This window comes from Chrysemys picta, chromosome 11, assembly GCF_011386835.1.
Source record: "Chrysemys picta bellii isolate R12L10 chromosome 11, ASM1138683v2, whole genome shotgun sequence".
Classification (NCBI taxonomy): domain Eukaryota; kingdom Metazoa; phylum Chordata; order Testudines; family Emydidae; genus Chrysemys; species Chrysemys picta.
This window is the reverse complement of record NC_088801.1, coordinates 41,258,162-41,282,046: the sequence shown is the minus strand read 5'-3', so window position 1 is coordinate 41,282,046 and position 23,885 is coordinate 41,258,162. Positions and strand designations below refer to the sequence as shown.

Genomic DNA, 23,885 nt, shown 5'->3' with positions numbered 1-23,885 from the left:
GTCCTAGGTAGCATGTCAAATTTAGTGGCTGACTCATGGATAAGAATTAACAAAATAAAGAGTGACCAAGGGCTTAAAATTACAAAACTGGGCAAAAGCAGTTGAAATGAAAATGACTGCTTTTGCTTGCCTGATAGAACAGTGTACTGTTGACTAGACATTGTACACTTCTGTTTATGACTGAATAGATGATAGCATTCTCCAGAAAGCTGTTAACATTGGGGGGAGATTTTTAAAGGCACATATAGCAGATAGGCTCCTAACTTCCATTGCGGGTCATTGGGAGTTGGGCACTTAATTGCTATTTGTGCCTTTGAAAATTTTCCTTGTTATATTACAGAATCAAACTGGTTGCACTACCAGTTGTAAGGCCCAGTTCACATTTCTTACCCTCACCTTCCTAAATTTGGTCCATTAGAAACTACTTCTTTGTAGTTCTGAGGGAGGGCTACAGGGGAGCTACATTTTAAATACTCAGTTTAGTTTGAGATCAGAAATTTAAAAATATTTTATTGAAACAAAAAGTTCAAAACACTTTGTAAGAAAATGTTGCGTGTTTACTGCGTACTATCGTCTTAAGTCTTGACTGCACAAGAGAAGGCAGTGGTGCTACATTTTTAACTATCTTTAAATGCTTGATTATTCTTTTTTATTTTCAAAATAAAAGGAAATTGGATCGTCTGGAGAAGAAAAAGAAGAAAGATAGAAAGAAGAAAAAGCAGCAAAAGAAGAAAAGCAAACGTAAACACAAGAAACATAAGATCAGCTCCTCTTCCTCCTCCTCCAGTGAGACTTCAGTTAGCAGCAGTGATAGTGAGACTGACAGCAAAGCCATACAAAAGAAGATGTATTCTAAGAAAAGAAAGAAAGACAAGTTTTCAGAGGCTAACAGCAGTGATTCAGAAGGGAAGGCAAAGACTAAGAAGGAAAAACTTTATGAAGAACCCTCCAGTAGTCACGGTAACAAGGACAAAGACAGGGAGAAGTGTAGACTTTTAAAACAAGATAGTTCTGGGGAGAACAACAAATGGAGCTCCTATGAGAGTGAAAGAAAGTCCAAAAGCAGAAACCAGAGCACAGACAAGAGAGAAACGGAAAGAAATGAGAGGGATAGCAGAAGCCAAAGCAAGGATGAGAGGAGGGAGAGAAGCTCTTGCACAAGTCACAGCAATTACAGGCAAAGGCAGATAAGAAGACGACCAAGTCGAAGCCCCAGTGAAGAGTGGCACAGGAAAAATGAAACCAGAAGCCACGGCACAGATGTGTACAGAGAGAAGAAATGTAGAGAGAGCTGTGGAGACAAGTGCAGTAAAGTGGACCATAAGGAAAGAGGCAGAAACAGCAGAAGTAGAAGCAGAGAGAGAGAGAGAAAATATAGATAGTATGGGTAACAAGTGCAAACACATCTTCCTTTTCATTGAATATCTTTAACCAGGGCTTAGTCATGCATTGCTTTCCTTCCAAGAAGTCACTTTTCATTTTCCAATTCTTGTAAATTCTCGTGTCCTTCAAAACAGCATCAACTCCATTCATGATTTGGGGATATTTGTAAGTTAGATATAAATATTATGGTATTTTTGTAGACATATTTTTGTTGGTGAATGTTTCTTGTATTTGTGTAACAAGCCCTAGACCGTTTGTAAATTATACTTCCTTTGTTCAGAAATATTTTTAAAATACCAGTACATGATGTGTTAACATTCTTTAGAGTATTATTTCTTCTTGCTTATGAGATGTAACAATTTTGGAGGGGCAGGGGGTAATTTTGGAAGAGTCCCAGGATTTGTATAATGATGCCAAACATTATTTGACATAGTTCAGGAAAAAATCACTGCTTCAGACCTCAGATTAGATTATTTTTGTACTGAAACTTTTTCAGAGGTTTCATATAAGAGGGCAATTTCACCTGTTAAAACAACACAGACATAGTTCCACATAAGTGTATAGCCAACATTTTTTGACCTCCTGCAGTGTCTAACTTAATCAGGGCTATCTAAGCATCTTGAACCCCTATTGGTATGTGCCAGTACAGTGTTGTTATTGTTCAAGAATTTCTCAAGACATGAAAAGGATATTCACCCTTTCAGCTGTTTCCAAGATATCTCCTGTGCAATAGAAAGTTAAGGCATTCTTGTGTTGTCATGCAGCAGTTTGACTTTTATTTTTTCTTAATATTTGTGGGATTCCCCCCCCCCCCCATATGCCATGAGGATGAACTACCTTAATAAACTGTTACTTTCTATAAGCAGTATGAATCGCCTAATTTTCCAGAGTCCTAAGTCATTTCAAAGGCACAGGCAGGAAAATAACATGATTTTTTGCTGCAAAGAGAATGGTGTCTTTATGGTTTTTAAGAACATAGAAAATGCTTTAGTTACCAGTGAAATGATAAAATGATGCAATCAGACTCAGGCAAGCAAGTTTTTCCCCTCTTCACAACAAATGGAGGGTTGTAGTTCTTAAACTGTCCCACCTGTACATCTTAAAACTGCCAGACAGAAGTTTTTAAATATCATATGGAGTTAAAATGCTATAGAAGTAATTTGACCTTTAAACACCTGTGTTTGAAAGTTTTCACCCTTTAAAACATGTCAGGCTTTTCTTCTTTAAATACTTTGGACCAGCTTACCCCTTAGGCCCTTGGCAGTGCTGATATAAACGGGAATTGAGGGCAGTCAGCACTTGGAAGGATTGGGCCCTAAATAAAAGCTGTCATTTAAAAGGGACAAGAGGCAAGATTTGATAAATTTGGAGGAACATCTTTAACCAAATAAACCAAACTGTTGGGAGAAATGTTGACTGCCCCTTGGTAGGATGCAACCTTTTAAAGCATATTCCATTTGACTCACAGCATATTAACAAAGTACTCTCAGGCACATCCACCTAAATATTGGGGGTGAGGCACCAACAGAACCAGTCACCTTTGCTACCAAGTGGCATTTACTTTGTTTCAAAAGGTCTGTAAAACACAGAGCACCAGACGGGGGGGGGGGAACAACCCACATAGCAGCCTGTATACAAGGTAGAAGCCAGGGTTGCTCTCTCCAATGTTTGGGTAGTTGGGGAAATGGCCTGTTTCATCATTTAAACGGTGTGTTTTGAATCCAATTTGAAAGAGCACATGGAATAACAACCAGCAGGATGTGCTTCTGCTCTTCTCTCTGAAGAGCTCAGTCTGTCTCTCCATGAATGCACAGTGTATTTTGTTGCACATGGCAGACAGCGCCTTGGATCTGTACTAGTGGCTTGCCAGCCTTGCAGCTTGGCTGTAATACAGCTACTAACTTTCTGGTGCACATAGGAGGAGGAAGGGCTCAGCCCCTCTATTTGTAGTAGGCATTTGTGTATGCTGTGTGTGTTTGATTTCTGTTTGCAGGAAGTTGGTAAAGTGTATCCTGAGCGTCTGACACTGCCTTTGTGCGTGCATGGAGCAGGTATTAGTCTGTGGTGTGTATCTGTTCGGCTGGGTGGCTGCTCTGTTCTGTCTGCAACCTGGAAAAGACAGAAACAAGCAATGCAATCTTGGACATACTGGGTAAGAGGCAGCATACGGCAGGTTGAGAAATCCGGTATTTTTCTTAGTTAAACCGCTCTTCTGCAGCGAGCAAAGGCAGCTGTGGGGAAGGATTCACTCTGGGTCGGGCGATGAGCCTTGTGGCCCTTGGCATTTTCTTTAGCCCAGTCCAGACTGAAAACCCAAGGGAGGGCCTGGGAGCAGCCCCAGCTCTGTTTGCCAGGGCTGCTCTTTGGAAGGGCCTGATTTGCTTACCCCAGGAGATAGAGCTTTTAAAGGAGGCAGCCAGGGTGCCGCAAACCTAGCGCAAAGGGGCCAGGATTCCAGAGCGGCCTGTTGCCGAAAGCCTGGAGGCAGCAGCTTGTGCTTGGCCTCCAACCCCGGCGGGGCACGAGCAGACCTTCATTGTTCGTGCTCAGAGCGGAGGGAGCGCGCTTGTGCGCCTGCCCTGGGCATCCACGGCACCTTCTACTCCCGCCCCGGGGCTCCAGACAGACACAGCGCGCGGGGGCCCCTAACGCTGCAGCGCATTGAGCCGCCTGCGCGCCCCGGGGAGCGTCGCCCCGCTGCTGCTGCGCGCGCAGGGGATGGTGGAAACGGCGCGATTTGACACTAGCGCGTTAGCTCCGGGAGGAGGTGCTGTTGGCTCACGAATGGCCGGGGATGTCATCTCCCGTTTGCAGCAGGACAGGATTAACCCTGGCGCCGGGCGCAGGATGAATGGCTGGTCGGTAAGTCCCCAGCCCTCGGGAACCACTTGTGCATAAGCCGGCAGCGAATTCGCTTAACCCGCACATTAAAGGCAGCTCCCCTGTGAGGCGGGCTAGGCAGCCTGCGGAGGCACTCCCGCTGCTCGTGAACTCTGGGCTGGAAGGAACTCGGTTCCGTGGTAGGAGCAGGGGGCCCGGGGGCTCGCCAGCTGATCCGCGCTCGTGAGCGGATCGCATGGAGGAGGGAGAACGAACAATGCCTATGGCCCTGGCGCTGCAAAGTCAGTGGGTCAAAGGACGAGTCTCCCGCTGTCTCCCCGCCCCGCGTTCTGCAGCCCCCTGACGGGCGGGGTGTTAGCCGGGGCCCGTCATGTCTGGGAGCTCCCCCCCCCCCCCGAAATCCCATCCCTGGGGCGGGGTGTTAGCCGGGGCCCGTCCCCGCGGGCTGCGGGCAGACCGCGCCTTGCCCCGCCTCAAGGAAAGTTGTGGGAAGTTCGGCCGCGAGGCGCTGCTGTAAACAGGCGAGTCCTTGCCGGGGGACCCCGCTGCTCGCAGCAGGGCCGGGCAGCGGGGCACCGTGCAGAGGAAGGTCCCCACAGGGGGGAAGCTACGCCTGGGGAGCCAGCAGGGCGCGGTGTTAACGGGAGCTGCAGTGGTCAGGCAGGAGCCCCTTTGTGATCAGCCAGAGCAGGAAGCCGCTGCCGTGTGGGAGCCCGGGCCGCTGTGACAGTGCGGGGCAGCCCCAGTGCCGCCAGAGGAGGGGCCGCCGCTCCAAGGACCTGTGGGGGGGGGGGGGGGAGATGTCAGACCTGAGCCCCTCGCCCCGGGGAACTCGGCCAAGCCTAGAGCTGCTGGGGCCACCTCTGTGCTTCGAAGGCGTGCCCGGGGCCGCCCCCTCGGCCCATGCACTCCCGCGGGAGCCAAGCCAAGGTGTTGGGAAATAAAGTGCCCCAGGAAGAGAATAATCGTCTCCTCCTAATAGGTCCCCCCGGGATGCAGCCCCGTCTACACCCTCAACTGCAAGCCCCGGGCTGCTAGTCGGGGGTAGAGACGGGCCCCAAGGTTCAAGCCCCTGGTCAGTCTTTGCTCCTGGGAGGGGAGTTTTCCCCGGGTGGTTGTGGTGCGACCTGATTCTGGAGATGTAGCCCCGCACGCGGGGCGTAGCGAACAGGTGAGTGGCCCGTCCCGTGTCAGCTGCTCACGGCGCGGCGGATTCCAGGGGTGAAAAGCGTCTTCCGCTTTAATTTCGGCACGTCTCCTCCTGTTTGTGTTGTAACAATGGAGAGGCTTAACTTGTCATGGAAACGTGTTAATTAGGTGTGGAATGACAGTGATCAGCAGGGAAACAGGGCGTTTTCCATTGTGCTCCCATTAGCCAGAAGTGTACATTATGGTCAAAATGGAGACTTGGCCCTTGCCCCTGGGAAATAACCACAAGTGCAAGGGCGCTACTCCGCAGCTTCTAGTATGGGTCGATTTTTGTTGTAATTTTAGGATGACGATCGAGTTAGCACTGTTGGTGTTCGAGTAACTCGGAGTACCGACATCTAGATCATATTTTTCACACTGCTCAAATTTTCCTTTAGCTCTTGGCGCTTGGAAAACTGATCGCTGAAATTTATGGCGAACGAAAATAAATTATTACTAATTGGAAAGTAAATAAACAGGTGACTCAGATCAAATTCCTGCTTGGATCGTTACAATAAATATCCCTGAAGGAAGCTCTCTATTTATGTTGTCATTGATTAATTCTCGCTACCTCATTTGATTTCGATTTAGAACGATTTGATTCTAATTTAATTAGCATGTAATTTGGATGTACATAATTACTGTAATTATGACATTCAGGTAAGGCAGCTTTAGGCTGAAAGGCAATTTCAAATTTTCTAGCAACCTACTTTGTACTAGGAAATGGACAAGGACTTTGCGCCCTGCTATCCAAGTAGTAATTAGCACATCTCTGAAACAGGCAGGGCTGGGGATTTGTATTAAAACACCAACACAAATTCAGCCGCATTACCCAGTGCAAAGGTAGCTGCATGCTACTGAAGAACATATTATTTTACTCCTTGCATGGTCACGGATGACCGAGTTCCCAAATACTAACTCCAGCCTAGCTCTGCACACGAGTCAAAGGCCGAGTGGCACCAAGATGCAGATCCCATTGGGGATTAAGGCCCCAAACCGCACTTTTAAAATGGACTTTTAAAAACCATACACGTGTGGACATGAGGATAGAACTAATTGGAAAGGGCCGCTCCTGCCCATAAAGTAATTGCACTGAATTAAGGAGGGCTACAGATCAGAGCAAGCGGCTCCGTTATGTTTCCTAGCCGGTTGGTTGCCTAGCTTGGGCGCCGGGCCAGCTCGGGGGTGGAAGGGCGAGGGAGCGGTGGCCCAGACCCGAACCAGGTCCCTTTTTCAGGTGGGTGATCTCTGCAGCCTCGCTCGATTTTTCCCTCCTCCTCTGGTAAGTTTGCTCATGAAACAATAGGACTAACTTGAACATGCGTCGTTTGTGTCTCCCCTGGCTGCTAAAGGCTCGGCGTGTGGCTGGAGGGACCTGTGCCCGCAGCCAAAGCTGCTGGGGGCGGTTCACCCTTGCTCTCGGGAATGAAGGGCCAGGAGGATTGTTGCGGTACTTCCATCTGCCTTGTAGGGAGTTCGAATACATTTGAAATCCAAGTCTCTGCCAGAGGGCCGTTTATTTTAGCTTTACCTGTCTAACATGTCCAGCCTTGCACAGGTAAAAACTGACTCCAGCCAGGCTCACCCGCACGCCACGTAGCGAGGCGCTGAGTCCTTCTCGCAAGCGAAATGAGCAGGGATCTTTCTTGCACCGGCACAAAAGTCTTAGCGGTTCTGGGCTTGTGCCGTGGGGAGCGAAGCAAGTGCCGCCGTGAGCTCCTGAAGCTCTAGATGGCGCCAAAGAGCCACAGTTATAAGCGTATCTCAAAGGCATCAAGAGCGACTGTCAAACATAAAAGCAAATCAGAGTTTTCCTTTTTTTGTTAATGTGTTAAGAATGTTATTCCTTAAGAAAATTTGTAGCTAAATTATTCTCACTTAAAATAAACACTTAGTGTACCAATTACCCAAATGGGCGGGATTTCTGTAAGATTTCCTTCATCTGCATTTTGGGAGTGTAGCAGAAAATCTTCTTAAGTCAGCTAATGGCTGCAAATAAATTAGAGCTTCAATAAATAAAGTTTCCCTCTCAATTGAAATATTTAAACAAAGGTAAAAAATAACTGTTCATACACAGAGATGGAGTTCTATATTATCTCCTTAAACAAAAAATATTCATTCTACCTTTACTACTTTTTATTTATTTAAAGGACTATAATAAACCCTGGGGGGCAGGAGCCACATCTCCGGTGAATCGGGAGCAGAGCGATCAAATGGCATTTAGCAATAGTTTTCTCTGATATTTTATCTTTAGTCTTCTTTAAATCTTGTTTCATGGGGTTAGCTACAAGATCGAGTATGGAAGCTAAGTTCCACAACGTGTACTGGTTGGAGGTAACTGTGCAGGCAAAATGTAAATTACTAATAGTCATAAAAGTCGCGTTCAAACGCGACCGAAACAGCAACGAATCTAAATCCTCTTTCAACTTCTCTGGCTCCCTTCCCATTAGAGGGTGACACGTAAAAAAACGTTTCTCTATGTCCCAATGTTATTTTTTGCTCCCGGGTTTGCAGGCTCCCACTATAGAAATACCATTTAACTGTACTTGAAAAGAGTGAATCAGAATTATTTTTCGGTTCTCACTGTCTGTTCTTTATCCAGTCCTACAAAAGTTCTGTAGTCCCCAGACCATATAATTATCACCAACAAGTACTAAAGAATGGTGCCATTTATTTTTTAAAAGGTTACATGCTTTCTATTTTCTTGGTTAAACGAACCGGCTCTGCGGCCCAGAGTTGCTCCCTTCTTCATTTCTGGGGAGTCTGTAAATGATGGACGTTTTCTGACCCCAAGGGGCAAAGGCAATGCAAAGAGGTCCTTGATCATTGAGCTGAGAATTGTAACCCTGGCCTGGCAGAAACTGGACCTGGATGGCTTCCTTTGATGTGTTTTATTATGGATTGAAAACAAAGCTGACTTCTGCCCAACACCCAGTGAGAATGCATTCCTCGGAAACCCCAACAACTGACAAGGAGGAGAGTCATGTCCTGCAGCCCAGCAAGCGCACTGTTTATTTTACATCTGCCCGCCAGTGTCATCCTCGCCAGCTCCCATTGTCTCTCTCCCCGCCTGCCCTAGAATAAAATACATCTAATACAGATCCTCTAGGCACTCCAGGGAAAGGGTGGTGTGGAAAAGCAAGAGGATTTTCCTTCATCTTACAGAGCGGTCTCAGTTTAAAAAGGGGGGATAAGGAAGACAAAAATAGGTCAGGAAAGGAGAAAAGAAAGTGGAGATAATCGATGCTTTTGAATAATTTAGGTCGGAAAAAATCAACTCAAGATTGTTTTTAAAAGGAATTGAAATTGCAGAAAGATTCCTTCTGTCAGTCCCTCAGCACCGCCGCTGAGCTACACTTGTGTGCATTTAAAACAAACGATGTAGGAACACGTTCAGCTAGTGTTTTGTGACTGTGTTGGGAAAATGAAATACCTTCTATTAATATTCACAGCAGAATTTTTTTTTATTAAAAAATCTTTGATTTGTGACTGACAGCACAATCCTTTTTCTGATTTTATTTGCGCTCTCTAGCTTGTACTGGCTTAAAATGTTATTCCTCCACTCTACACTAAATTAACTTTTTTTTCTTTTTTAAATAGCGCAATTATCTCATTTAACCATTTTCTTTCTTTTTTAAAAAAAAAAAGAATACTGTGGCTGTTAAGTTGGTGGTCAGGAGACAAAGGGAGTGAAAATAATTTTCATTTCAATAATTGCCTTCTGGTCAATTTAACTGTGCCTTATTTTGAAAGAGCCTGTCTAAATGAGATTCCTGTCCCAAATGTGTTCCCAGGCCTTAGCCCAGCCTTTAATTATTCCTGAGGTTTTTTTTCTTCAGAATAAGACGCTGCACTGAGTAATCACAAAGAAGTCAGAGAGCATCCTTGAACCTTTTCAATAGCAGAGCCACTGATATTCAAATAACATGCAAGGACCATTTGACTGCATGGGGACATAAGCATTTCCAATTCACTATTTGCATAGATCAACTGTCTTTGAAAAGGAAAGGAGCAGTTGTCTTCCATAACATTAAAAAGCCTAGTTATCAAATCAAGTGCTTAGTTTGGGGCTTTTAAAACGTTTACATTTTATCTCAGGTTGCCCTTTACCGTTTGACATGCAAATTTGGTGCAGTTAATTTAGACAATTAAAAGGATCTTCAAGGGAGCTTTGTCACCGAGAATATTCGGAGTTGTCCCCGTGGACCAGCTGAGATAAAGTTGGCCAGAACAAATGATGTCTAGGAGATTAATTAGATATTTGATAAGACATGAATCCCTAATAAGGGAATACAAGGCACAGGGGGCTGCTATGTGCTCTAAGTCAAAATTAATAACATTTAACAAGATTTTCATTTAGGCATGAAATGTCTTTTCCGGAGTATTGACTCTAGCGGTTTATTCCCCCGAGATCATCTCCCAACCGAGGAAGCCTTGTGGGGCTAAAGACTTTTTTTAAAAACAGTTTCTTTGCACAGTTTAAATCTATCTGGGGACATTTTCATAAATTGCGTTTCCAAATTTGGATAGGTTTTAAACGTTCTTTATTTGGGGTCAGATCTTGGGGGGCGGGGGAATGACTGAATGAGGGAACACAGTTATAGGACATAACCCGATTGAAATTTGCCTTAAGATGTTTGATTAATTTGGATCCCTGACATCAAATGCATTTCTTGTTTTTAAATCCCATTCACTTGTATTACTGTACTAGCATTGGGAGAGGAACTAAGGGTTTGCATTAAAAGCTGCTCCATATAAGGGCTGGGGAAAAAAGAACAAAAACCGTAAGTATATTGTTCAGAATCCTTTAATAATACCAAAATGAAAATATTAAGTCAAGATTTTTTTCATACAGATAAACGCATTTAATTTCTTTAAATGACCTTAACTTACGTGTGTTTGAGTGAAATGTTAACTCAACATTTTAAATAGCTTTTACATATATACCGACTTCCACAAAGTGCATCAGAAATTTAAAAAAAAAATAAACTTCCTGAATTTCAGGAATTCACCAAAAAGGACAAAAAAGAGAGACAAAAATAAACCCCCTATCAGAATCAACGCTTACAAGAAAAATAAGATAACACAATCTTTTTTGAACCCTATTTATACAGATGTTTATGGAATACAGGGGAACTGTCTCAGACTTCCACTTTAATTTCTCACCTTAAGCCTCTTTTAGGATGCTTTCCTTTTTAAAAAAAAAAGTGTCATTGTAACTAGATTTCATCAGGCAGGACCTGCTGTAGCTAGAGACTAGTAATCCACACCACGGGCGGTTTTAGGTCCCGTTGGTTTCGCACTGCTCAGTCTGTGCGGGCTTGGGTCTCGCTATTGCTCTGCCTCAGGAAGCCGGGTCAGTGTCCTGCGGGGCTGAGGGGTTGGGCTGTGTCTCTGGGGCTTGGCCCTGGACCCTGCGCTTTAGTCCAGTCGCTCCTGCAGTCTGAGCGCAGTGTGGGGGGGCGGCTCCTTCGCCTCTCCCCGGCCTGGGCTTTGCAGGGGAAGAGGGCGGCTGTTCCGTCCGGGCTCCCTACGAGTCGTTTGGCCCCGCGGTGGATTCCTTGCCGCCGCCTCCCCGGGCAGCGGTCACCCCCTCGTGCAGGATGAGGTCGGGGGACTCGGAGCGGGGGGTCTCCAGGTTGCTGGCGTCCGTGTCGCTGTCGCTGCCCTTTTTGCCCCCGCCGCCCCCGTTGTGCGTTTTAATGTGTTTGCTCAGGTGGTCGCTGCGCATGAAGCGCTTGTTGCACACGGGGCAGGCGAAGCGCTTCTCGCCCGTGTGAGTCCGCAGGTGCCGCTGCAGCTCGTCCGAGCGCGTGAAGCGCTTGCCGCAGAAGAGCCAGTTGCAGACGAAGGGCCGCTCGCCCGTGTGCCAGCGCAGATGCGCCTTCAGGTGCGAGGTCTTGCCGTAGACCTTGCCGCAGCCCGGGATGTGGCAGCTGTGCAGCCCCTTGCGCCGCAGGCTGGCCCCGGCCGGCCCCAGCCTCTCCGCCTCCTGGCAGTTGGGGCAGTCGCAGGTGGCCCGGCCCGAGTACCTGCGGGCGGAGCGGGCTGAGCCTCCCCCGGCCGCGGCGGCCGCGGCGCCCGTGATCATGGCGCTGGCTGCGGCCACCGCCGCGCTGGAGTCCGTGTAGGAGGGCAGCACGGGCTTGAAGCCCTCCTGGGTCAGCAGGTGCTGGCTGGTGGAGAGCAGATGCGAGGCGGCCGTGGAGCCCAGGCCCGTGGAGCTGAAGGCGGAGTGGGTGAGCGAGCTGAAGTCGGGGTTGTAGGTGCCCAGCTGGGAGTGCAGCGAGGCCTGGGGGGCGCCCGAGTGCAGCGAGCTCTGGAGCCCCCCGGCGGGGTTCTGCACCTCCAGCCAGGAGCCCGGGTTGGTGTGCACGTCCCACCACGAAGAGGCCGCCCCGTTGGCCACCTCTCCCGCGGCCAGGGTGGAGTGGAAGCCCGATTTGTACCACGATTCGTAGGGGTGCGCCATGCCCACCCGCGGGTACAGGCTCTCGGCCGCAGAGCTGTGCACTTTGGAGATGAAGGCCGACTGGCCGCCGGGCTCCTGCGGGGACACGCCCGCCGCCGCCGCCGAGTTGGAGAAGAGGCCGCTGTAGTCGCTGCTGAAGGCCGAGGAGGTGGGCGAGGTGGAGGCCAAGCAGAAGGCACTGTTGGCGGTGCCAGTGCCGCTGGCCAGTCCGCTGGAGCCCCGGCTAGTGGCCACCGTGAAGCCCGAGAGACTGGAGCCCAGGTTACAGCTGGAGGTGGAGCGTTTCCAGGGGTGAAAGCCTCCCTTGGCGAAGGCGCTGGACTCGGGTAAAGTGGTCAGAGGGCTGGTGTTCCCGATCTTATTGCAGGTCGCAGCCAGCATGGCCAGGGGAGTTGTTCCAAATCTTGGCTCTTCCTAAGGGAGACACAAAGCAAGCCCGTGAGCCTTGGAGAGCCCAGGAGAGGCGCACACGCAAACACAGCAACGTGGCTAAATAGTCTCTGCCCGAAAAGTAACACTGCAAAAGTAGCCTTTCCTTTTGGATGAAAACGCCACCCTGCCCAACTTGATGCAATTTCTATCTTGTTTTCAGGGACCTATAGTGCTTGAATAAACGCTACAAACCGATTTAATTTAATGATACACTTCTCCATAATGTCATAATGGGGACGACCGACAGTGATGTTCTAAAATAACACAGACGTCATTTCTTAAGAGTTTTGTAGCGGTTTGAGACTCTTTATGGCAATGCTTTCCTCTTTCAACGTGCGACTGTAAAGGCAAAAATCCCCAGGGAAACGAAAAAACGATGTGCTCTAAAGCCACAAGGGTTAGAGCTTACAAAATGAGCCAGCAGAAACATAAACAGAATTATATTGCTCTATGGCTTTGGTGCAAGCATCAAGCACCAGGCTGGTTCGAGAAAATCCATTCCAATGTGGCATAACCCTCCTCGAGTTAAAAAAAAAGTTCATTTATTTCACAACAAAATAAACTTGATACTAAAGTCGTCTTGCATGTGAACGGTACGATTGGAAATCAGCCCCGCACGCCCCCGAAACATTAATCGAGTTTGCCCTTCAATTGCAGCATATCGTCATTTTTATAACCAGAAACTGCAATACAACAGCAACAGTTTTTTTCAGGGTAACAAACCTGCCCCCGAGAAACCACAACGAAAAACATGCCGTTTGTATAGAGATGTTTCTCTGACTTACCCCAAGTATAGACGTAGCCATAGCACGTCCCTTGGCTGGGTGATGGGATCGAATGGGGGGCTCTGCCTTGCGCTCAGCCCGGAGAGATTGTTCAATTTCCTCCTAGCTCCCCGCTTTACTCCAGTTGCACTAAGTACACTCCTGGCTCTGGAGGGCTAAACTCAGCCTAAGTGTGGGGAGCGCCTGCTTTGAAGTACCGCTGGCTGGGTCTCTCACCCAATGAGGGCGCAGAAAGAGCAGGCAGGAGCTGCCCTGCAGCCAATCAGACACTTGGAGGTGCAAGAACCAGGGCTCAGGGCGCGTGCCAGTCAAAGGCACAGGGATGAACTCAGTGCTTTGGACTAAAGAAATTATACTGTAATTAACTTTAAAAAACAACAACCTGGGTTTAAATATCCTTAAGGTTGTGACATAAACCAACAAAAGCCAGGAAATTCCAAGTTAGGGCTGACACTTCCTCCGTAACTAACGGGTTGTGGGAAAAGGGGGGAAGCCACAAAGGGCAGGAGCTGGATGTCCGCATTCACTTTGAATTTTGTCAGTTTTAACCATAGATACAAATTATTCGGCTGTATTATATATTCTCCATAATTACTTACCCAATCCAACATACTAGCTGGATCCAGGAAATATGTATTTCTGTTTCTTGTAAAAAGAGGGTTTATTTGCTCAACAGGCCCTTCCTTTCATTGCCATTCTAGAATCTGGCCCAGCAGGCAAATTGGGCAGGTGAGGCACAGACAGTGCACATCATACATGCCCAAAAGTGACTATACAAATTTCTGTCCGAGAACAGTAACCACATTCCAAAGTGTATTTTAGTCCTCTATATTTTTGTCAAAGTACTAAGTGATTCGTCATGTTGACGAATAGCAAATCATATATTTGCTAGTTTCTTTGAGGAAAAAACATGAGACTTTTTAGTTACATATCCCCCGCAAAAAAGGATATTAAACTGACACGTATCTTTCTTTTTATATTCAGATAACTGCCAAAAGGAGCCGGAGGAACGATTGTTTGTTTGTTTTGCTGGAGAGGAAGGGTTTTTATCTTAAATAATTATCCCTGGTTAAAGACTTTGAATGTCAAGTTTGCAACCTGGAGCACATTTTTCACGCCTTATAGAAAGGCATGAAAACTGTGCTGCTAATAGCAGCAACCGTGCTTCCTCCTAGCAGTGCTAGGGCGCCGCTGGAATAAGCCTCCCCAGCACTCGCCTGTGGCCTCTGCACTGTGCACACTCCACACGCCCAGTGAGCGACAGACTTTACCTGCTCTCTGCATGTGCGAAATGTAAGTCCAAACCTTGGCTCCTAACTGTATTGCAAGCTAGTCCCTTTGACTGTAATTATTAGAAGCTTCTTAAGTAATTGCATTGAACTCACCCGCACTGTGTTGCGAAAGATCAATAGACGGACAACTTTTTAAATATTGCGATTGTATCTGTAGCGCTGAGATTATTACGGTGTCCTCTTTCTCTGTCTTCCCGGGTGCAGCTAGTTACAGTTCTGAAGCAGAAATCTGAGTGCATTCAGGCAACCCTAACTACTTGTTCTGGATTGCAGTAAATATTCTCCTTTTCCTCAAATCCGCTTCAGTAATCCAGCATAAACCCCAGCACTAGATGCAAAAATACACATTGTTAAAGGACGAGGTGGAGAAAACCCTGGATTAAGGTTCCTTTTCTCTTGTCTTTATTTCATTTCTAAATGTTCCAACGAGACAAGATAGCACGTTGTTGTACATTGTAAGCATGACCCAGTCTGCAATAACTATAGCACAGCGGCTAGGGATGTCAGTGCAGATTTTCTTTCATTTAAACATGTACGGCTATTTTCAAAGGGTGTTTGCCTTTTTGACGCTGTGAATATTTAAAATAGTGGAAGTCAGGAGAAATACTGTTCTGCCCCTAATACTTTGCACGTTGATTTACGCTGAACACAGGGGGCCAGCGAGTGAATTGCAATCCCTTTCTCCAAGAGGTCTGCCTGGAGCAGATCATAAACGGCAGTTTTACCCAGGGGGGCTGTAGCACTCCTCGAGTGGAGGCGATTGAAAAGCGATGGGGGTGGGGGTGGGAAGGGGGGAGAGCCCTGGAGCACAGGAAAGACTAGGAGTCCGACAGGGGCACCCGGGAGCAATGGCCCAACAGGTGACTCTTTCCTACGGGGGGAGCCAGCGCTCCTGTTTGTTTAGAGGATCTGCCGTTGGTTTACTAATAGGGGAGATTGTTCAGTGGCAACGAGGCGTTTCTGACCAACCCCGGGGCAGCAAAGGGAGGAGAACTGGCGAGGCTTCCCCCCCTCCCCCCTTAAGGAAAGCTGACAAAGTAATGAATTAAATAATCTGCAAAGGGATTATGTTCAAAACCCAGCCATTTAACCCAGAGGGTAAAGGCACCTACATACCACTGGCCTTTTCACATTTTATGTTTCCAAATCCAATCACATTTTTGTTTTCTGTTTTTATATACGCACGGGTAGGGCGTTACATATAGTATTAATCAATTTGATAATAACAAAAGTAACTGAAATCTACTAAAAGAAGGCACACATTTAAAGAAATAAACGAATTGCAGTGAAATAGGAAACGCTCCTAAAATCTTTAGGGGGTCAAGAATTTTCTGACAGATTTTTTTTATACGCCAAAAATCTAGTTTTTTAAACAAAGATCAATGTGTTATGCTAGAGTGTTGAGCTGACTGTTAAAACATTTGGGGGGATAATGACAATGTAACAAAGGCCTGGTTTAGAGTGAATCACCACCCTTTTAAAAGTTAGAGCAATTTTCAGGAGAATAGCTTTCAGCAAACGCTTTACATTATTCAAAACGGCCAAATAATGCTCTATTATAGCGCCTGAATGCTGCCAGTCAGCCCATAAGTGCAATTTGTGCAAAGGCTCGGTGCCTTATCTCCACTTCTTTATAAAGAGGTGAATATAAAACAATTTCTTCCAAACCCAGACAGAGAGCACGAAAATTGCTTCCCTTTCTGCAATCAGGGCAATTTAACTGGAGTGCAATTAGCACTATTAAATGTCGATTCTGCATAAACAAATCTGACTAAGAAGCGAAAGTGGGGTGAGAACCTCATATAAACTGAAACTGATTTTTTTAAATTATGTATCCGGGTCCTTTACAATTGATCCGTGACGTTTTCATCTCGGAATATATTTACATCATAAATACACTATGGCTAAATCAACATAAATCTTTTTTAAGTCTCAGTGTGAGTACTAATAAAGAAGAATGGTCTAATTAAATGAAACAGTTCACTTCCTTTGAACAAATATTGTTTCCCACCTTCCCTTTAACAGATCTTTTGATCTGTGCAACTACTAAAGTTGCTGTCTTCAGGAGGTAAAGCTGGGAAACAATTCGTTCATTAAAGCTGATTGGAAGGCTCATGGGCTCATTCAAGAGCGTCAGATGAAATGGTTCTTCCGTTCAAACAGGGCTCTGGGAAAGAGCTGCCAAATATTTTCCAAATACATCGATTTAACAGCAGTTAAATGTGAGGTTGCTGGACAATTTCCCGGGAATCCTAGGACGGACGCGGAATTTACACACGGATGTTACGGGGGCGGGGAGGGAAGAAGGTGTAAACCTTTCCAAGTTAAGGAGAAGCAATCAGATTCTCTGCCAAATAAGAAACGTGTGGGGGGAAACCCGCAAAAATGTCCATCGCTTATACAAATAATTGCATCCTGCCATTTTTTTTAGCATCAGGGCTTCCATATGAACATTTCTCTCAATTATGGTTTCCATTTACATGATACAGACTCCACTATTGATTATGAGAGCAGGGCCGAGGGGGACCAGTTGATAAATTAATAACTTTAGTTAAAAAAAGGCTTCCCCACTATTCTATGCAAGAGTAGATATTAAAAAGGGGAGGGGGGAGCTATATATAGAGAGTGTTAAAATACAGCCTATGGTGCCTGTTGAGTCCCTGAATTATTTCCGCTGTAGAGTTTTTCATTTGTGGGCAAAGATGAAGTGCAGCTTTTGATTAGAAGAACATCTTTTGTAGTTCATAAAAAGGGAATGAGCACAGGGATCAAATAGATCATGGAAATTAAGTGAAAATTATGGAACTCTCCGACAGTTTGTACTTGAGCTTTCATTTTATATTTGTTACATAACTCCCTCCCTCCCACTCCCACCCTTACCCATATAAATAAAGACCCAAAGATGGAGCAATTGATGGACGAAGCTTTAATCTTTCCTCTATCTTTAAGGTCCCACTATTTAGAGGTAACAGGGAGACGCATATATTCTGCAGTTGTGAAATCTGCAGGATACATTGAAAAAATCCTTGTCTCTTAAGTGCTCTCCAAACATTTGCCTATAAAACTAATTTTCTTCCGCTAAATTTATTTGACCCATATATTTTAACGCCCCCCCCTCCTGTTCTGTTTATCTCAAACGAAGACACGTTAACAATTAAAGGGAAGACTGCAGTGTCAAAGGAAGGAAGGTGACTGTAGACTGTATGATGATTTTAATTACTACAATTATTGGAAGATTATTCAACAAGCTTCATAGATTTGTTTACTACATCGATAGGAAAAGCCTCAGGAACATTTTATGAGGATTTTATCTTCTTGGTTCACATTCCTTACAATACTGTTACGGTATATAGATTAGACATGACAAGATCAAACCGCAGCAGGTTTGAAACTCAGCCAACGCTAGCGTTCTTAGAGCTATCTGTATTGAAATTAATGGGTTTCTAAGTAAAGGGAATTGAATTAGCGAACGATTGGACCCATATTTACAGAGTATAAAGCTACCTTTTGCATATAAGTCGGTTAAAGAAGAATCTCTGATAACTTCGGAAATTTGGTAGCGTTTTAAGTAGAGAAACATTGGCCATGTTTATTAGTTTTGCTTTCTTGATATACAAGCCAAAATAGCAGCGGTATCGTTACTTTCGGATTTCCTAACTTCCACTTCTTTCTTTAGTAGGGCTCATTAGATGTGGTGAGGGTAAGCATTTGCACTGTAGAAGGTAAATGCGACATTAGACACGTTTGCTCAAACGGTGCACGTGAAAAGGGAAGATTTATTTTTTTTAATCTCTGATCTTTTCATGTACAGTTCTTCTGATATTGGACTAGTTTTTTATTAACATCTATGGCAAGGTCTGACTCAGTATGTTGGGTTGTGACTAAGAAAACTAGCTGTAGCTATAGGTATATGGGAATGTAATAAGCAAGATGACTGGCATTACCAAGTGCTCTTCAGTCCACAAAGACCAATAAATCCTACTGGTTTTGCCCATTAATGAACTGCTGATTTCGATCAGGAAAAATACACTGACTCTCTCCCATCTCTATGTTCTCCTTTCCCCTTGTCCTGGTATTAGGACTAGGAAAGACGGAGAGCCGTTCATTGTGCTCCTATGTGTGCTATAATTATTGGATCTCAAGCTTAAGGTGAATTTCAGCTCAGATCATGAACCATTTCACGTTCAAATGCAAGCTTGCAGTACTTTCCTAGTGGCAATTAGGAGCCTATTACAAGCCATTAGATTGATCAATGTACCTTAAACAATGTGAATGATTTATATGGCGAAGAAAAAACCTTCTTACATCCATTGTACTGTTCCAGAGACCAACCTGGCCCCGTGAGTCCATCCATCACAGCTTTAAACAAGAAAAGCTATTTATTTAGAAAACTTACATGCAAAGAAACAGACTCGGTTCGTTCGTCTTGAGAGGTATTCGAGCTTTGTCTGGTTTTCTCTCTTTATTGGTAAAGAGACGTAGGCTAGAAGAATTGGTGATTGGGGGGAGGAAGAGATTTGCTGGGTTCCAAACGGATTAATTCACCTTGTACCTGAAAGAAGGAAACAAAGAGATTCCTGACTGCTTCCTAAGCAATCCCCTCTTCTGCTGTGTAAAGGCAATGCAACGAGAAAAGCACTGGGTTACATATTTGTTTAACGAAGTGTTTGGGTAGCTTTGTAGCCTTTTAATTACATCGGGAACACAGACCCATTAGCCATTGAAGTTCTAAAACGGTAAAGGAGCTGAGACCCAATCTGATGAAGGAAGGGCTATGCCACAGCGTTCCCTACAATGGCTAAATATTTCAACTAACCTAAAACGAAGAAATGACTAAATATCTGCGGCGATCAAAGCCAGCCCAGCCCCCATAGGCCTGGGTCTGTTTGCAGTTGAACACAAGACACATTGAACTTCCCACGACAAGGAAATTCATTCCCGTTTCTGACAGCCTGCAAACCAGGGGGCTGAGGGAAAGGACTGACCCACTTCACACTTGTCAACACACTTCTGGTTAGGCTCTGCCTACATTCAGGTCGAAACGACCAGAAACTGGTTTACCGAACTAGTTTCTGAACTCAGTGCAAGGGTGCATGTTTCTATTTTAATCACACCGTGATTGGATGAGTTGTTTTCATAGTTCTCTGAATGAAGTGCTCTGAATTTAAAACACTGGGAAGAAGAAAAACCCCATGCAAACTAACTAAGCTTTTCTTTTAAATATTCCAGGTTTATTCCCCGCTGGGGACAACGTAACTGGTGGAAATATTTGTTAATTAAAGTGTGCACAAGAATTGCAACTGCAATGTATGTGCCCTTCGGGTGGACATTTAATCCAACATATCACAGGAGTGACGATGTTAACTAGCACGAGATTCTAAGCATTAATTTGTCATGTGCCAGTTACCGTCTGGTCTGTTGTTTTCTACATTCTAATCGCTAGCAATCCCTTCAGAGCTTTTCAAAAGTAACCCTTTATCACATCATTTGATGAGAAGGAGCAGGAGGTAAGCACAGTGCAATAGCATCGGTACAAAGAGACAGGGTGTCAAATCCCATCAAGAGATATGAGCCTTAAAAAAAAAAAAAAAACAGGGACTGGATACCATTAATTTAGAATCTGTTTTTCCAATTTGTTCCTATGAGATTCAAGCCTATTTATTTAGGAATCTAGTTATCAACTGGCTTCTCTTCTTGATTTAAAAAAAATAGTAAAATGCATCATCTACCATGTAAACCGAGCAGTAGAGGCAATAGGACGACACGAACTGTCCTTCTCGATAGGAGATCCTATAATGAGAGAGGGAGTGTTTCTACTGAGTCTGACAAATACCAAACTCGGTTCTTCCCTTTCTTACAGAGCCTACACCATCAAGAGCTTAACACACGGAAGCCGCAGCGTGTCCTGCTTACCTTAAAGTTGTCCTTTCTTCTAGAGAAGACGTGAAAGAAGAATAAAGGACATGGAGGCCCCGTTCAAAGGCTTTCCACACACCGTCCATTTAGTCATTTGGCTTTAATGTGGTTTCCCCCGTCTTTCCTTTTTCCTCCAAAGCTTTGTACTGGACACCTCTCCCGGGAGAGTTACTGTGCCAACTTCTCAGGACAGGTCCTATCGTTCCCTTACTTTGTCTCTGTGCAAAAAGTACAGCTACTTAAAGTGCTTTGCTCCAGCCTAAACCCAGATTTGAATGCTCGCTTGCGAAAAAACAGCCTATGCCTTCATAAAGTGCTGCTTGAGGCAGTTATATTACATCTGGGTTGCATTGCCCTGTAATGATCAGTCTTCTTATTGTGATCAAGTGAACTTTTACTAATCTCCACATTTATTGTTTAGGTAAATAGATGCTGCTTTTAATCAATATGGAGGGCCACACCAATGCAACTCAAAGTAACTTAAGTCAACTGTAAAGAGTTCAATGTGTGTATAATTACAGAGGACGTCAACTATTCACTTCAATCTAATTCAATGTCTCTGTACGGGGGGAAGGGCGGGAAGGGGAGGAGTTGGGAGGGAGGAAAGGAAAAAAGAAAAAGCCACAGAGGCCAAGCAGCAGCCTAGCTGAACTTTCAGGTTGCTTAACAGATCAAAACAGCTAGGTGAGTGTAAGCGTACCGGTGCAATACAACACTTTCTTTCCACACAAAAGATTGATTGCATCTTGCCCTGGCATTAAATGTGCTATTATCAGAAGAAGCTGAAATAATGCATACAGTCATTTTAAAAGAAAGCAGGTTTCCTTTGCGAATACACCTATTATTTCAACAGTACTCAAGAACTGTTTCAATAGGGCAGGTTGTTGCTTACAGAAATACATTTGAATATACACTGAGGTTTTTAAAAAACATTTTAGTCGGAGTTATGCCTGAAGTTCTCATTAAATTTACCATTTGTAAAGGACAGATTAAATGAAAATGGCTTTTAGAAAAATAGAGCTGGAAATTATTTTGGCCTTTCTGACCTGGAAAAGGTGATAATTTACAGCTACACCAGATATTGAACATGTCTGGGCTTTTAGGCATTCGCTAACAGTTTCAGTTCTCTACACAGCTGAACTTGGTCTGGGCCCATCCAGGAAATCATCTTTTTTTTTTTTTTTTTTTGATATGCTTAAGAAAGAGGTGAACTGAAGAATTTCCCACTACAGCTGCAAACCTAGCTGAAACAGTATTGAGGGAGAACTGGTCCTTTTTAGGACAGAACTGAGGCATGAATGCTGATTGTCAACTCTTTAATATTTTCAAAGCAAATATAGTTAACTTCTCTATGTTCTCTATCAGTGCAATCCTTCTTTCAGGTCATTTACATAAATGTCTCCCCACTGGCTATTTCAGACTTAAACAATCAACAGAGCATTATGTAACATAAGACAGATGGGGTCAGTGGGTTCCACCTTAAAGGATCACTTTGAGTGGGATTTCTCAAACTTCTAAGTGATTTAGGAGCACGAGCCCTATGGACTTTTAGTGAGATGTGTTCTTAGGCGTTTCTGAGAAATTCCACCCTTTGCACTCAGTTTCCAAATTCAGAAGATGAAGTGGGTTTTAGCCCACGAAAGCTTATACCCAAATAAATTTGTTAGTCTTTAAGGTGCCACAAATACTCCTAGTTCTTTTTGGGATACTGTAGTATGTCAGTAGATCCTAACTGCGAGATGAGATTGAGTCAGGAAGTCAGATGGGAACTAGCTGTTTTTCACTTTTTGCAAAATGAAGTAAAATAGGTTTTTCAGATAAGGCTTGTGGAATGGACAGGAGGGGATGTCATGTCTATCGTGCTCCTGCTTTATTACTGAGAGTCAGATCCTGTCGTCCTTACCCAGGTAAAAGTCCCATTGAAGACAATGGGAGTTTTACTTGGATAAGGATGTCAAGATCTGGCCGTTTGTTGTTGTTACCTGGTGGATTACATTCACAGAGAGGATAACACGAAACAGCTATTCCTCCTGTATTGAACTATTTTTGTGAAACATCATGTCAAAAATGTCCCTTTTTTGTGATTATGTGTAACTTGCTGTCTCCATCTGAACTAGCCTAAGAAGGATTGCCAAATTTTACTCCGAGCCACATAATTGGGGTTGAGAATAACATTACAGATGCTGTAGACATCTGATGTTTCCAGAATTCTATGACTTTAGGTCTTTAAATGACACTTTAGTTTCCACTGCTTTCAGTCCCCCTGGAACGTACTCCTATTTAGGGTGCTCAACACAATCTATACTTGAATTTTAGTCCTGTTTTAACAGGATTGACTAAAATGATTATATATGCTAAGTGGGGAGAGGACACAAATGTTTGCTATCCCTAGGCAACAACCTAAGAGCAACGCACCTTTTTAAGTGTCTCAGCCCAAATATCTGTTTAGTGCCTACATTAAAATTTACAATCTGGTAGTAACACACTTTTGAAAGGGCGAGAGGAGTTTAAATAGTCAATTACTAAAAACTGTGATGGTATGGAAAAGTATACAATCACATTTTGTTTAGTACTAATGCTCGATTGTGATAATTTGGGAACCATATTTATCACACGACAGTTTGTTCTTCAGTTTACACAAAAGTAAAACTGTTTCATTAACTAGATAAAACGTTTGCAAATAAAGTAGGATCTTCTGGCAAGTAATAAAACCTTCAAAATAGTTTTCAGTGTGCCAAAAGTGCAGACTGGGAATACGACACACCTTATTTATTTCAACGTGCTTACGTTGGCCAGTGGAATCCATGGTCGAATGTTTATTCGTACGTGTGAGAGTAACTAATCATATAAACCTAGATATTATTCCAAGATAGTATGCATAGGAACTTGTGAGGGGTAGGAGAAGGGTATGATACAAGGGGCTTTGAAGCTCTGTAAGTGAACCTCTCCAAATGAAAACTATTTGCAACTGAGCGCTCTCTCTCTCTCTCTCTCTCTCCCCCTCACACACACAGACACACCAAGTATGATTAGATCAGGAGGGGGGAAATCCCTTTAAATTAGTTACTCTTCAAGAAAATCCAGTCAGATTAACAGTTTGGTAGTTCCATATGTGACTCCCCTTTTGTTACAATATTTTTCAAACCACAGTTGCCATAGCAACTGAATATATTTTTCTTTAAATTTTTTTTTATCTGTTTGAAAAAAAATTCTTGCCAGAATTCTTCCATAACAGCTTCCATTAACTGCAGTGATTCTTATTTGTGAGGCCAGCACTCATGTCTCCTGCTATCACAAGTCATTCACAAATCTAGCAGATGTTTTGTTTGCTAAAGCCAATTTAAGCTTTATAAAACATGCATTTTTTTCCACCTCCAAAGAGCAAATATCAATAAGGATGGGATTCAACACTGCTAATTTGATAGCAGATAAAGCACTTGATACCCACCATGATAGCAGGCAGAAGCTAAAAAAATCTAACAGTACCAGTAATTTCAACAAAATAAAATAATCCCAAAACAAAGGCCAACAGTCAGACCCATGCTTTTCCATAAGAGTCTTATATACTGGAGTGCC

General features: G+C 44.4%; 2 protein-coding genes and 2 long non-coding RNA genes across 5 annotated transcripts in view; 2 read left to right on the top strand and 2 right to left on the bottom strand.

Annotated features, from left to right (window-relative positions):
• CIR1 (corepressor interacting with RBPJ, CIR1) overlaps positions 1-2,245 on the top strand; it is a 31,907-nt gene extending 29,662 nt beyond the window's left edge. The window contains exon 10 of the mRNA XM_005300421.5: positions 668-2,245. Coding sequence (XP_005300478.1) covers positions 668-1,382 — 715 coding nt within the window. The 3' untranslated portion in view covers positions 1,383-2,245. The remainder of the gene's footprint in view (positions 1-667) is intronic.
• Positions 1,883-5,955, bottom strand: LOC135974135 (uncharacterized). Its single transcript, XR_010591319.1, has 2 exons — positions 5,352-5,955; positions 1,883-5,003 (listed from the first exon to the last, which is right to left on the bottom strand). It is a non-coding gene; the product is annotated as an uncharacterized LOC135974135 (long non-coding RNA).
• A 539-nt stretch (positions 5,956-6,494) lies between these two features.
• On the top strand, positions 6,495-23,817 carry LOC135974134 (uncharacterized). Its single transcript, XR_010591318.1, has 3 exons — positions 6,495-6,649; positions 14,086-14,394; positions 20,254-23,817. It is a non-coding gene; the product is annotated as an uncharacterized LOC135974134 (long non-coding RNA).
• Positions 10,206-20,441, bottom strand: SP9 (Sp9 transcription factor). Of its 2 annotated transcripts, XM_065560796.1 has the most exons (4): positions 20,307-20,441; positions 18,790-18,945; positions 14,487-14,721; positions 10,206-12,298 (listed from the first exon to the last, which is right to left on the bottom strand). In XM_065560796.1, exon 4 carries the CDS (start codon positions 12,263-12,265, stop codon positions 10,943-10,945), a length of 1,323 nt encoding a protein of 440 aa, XP_065416868.1. In that variant the 5' UTR covers positions 12,266-12,298; positions 14,487-14,721; positions 18,790-18,945; positions 20,307-20,441; the 3' UTR covers positions 10,206-10,942. The 2 variants fall into 2 exon arrangements, with proteins under 2 accessions (XP_065416868.1, XP_005300477.1); XM_005300420.4 differs by lacking the exons at positions 14,487-14,721; positions 18,790-18,945; positions 20,307-20,441 and adding an exon at positions 13,102-13,287.
• Positions 23,818-23,885: the final 68 nt, after the last annotated feature.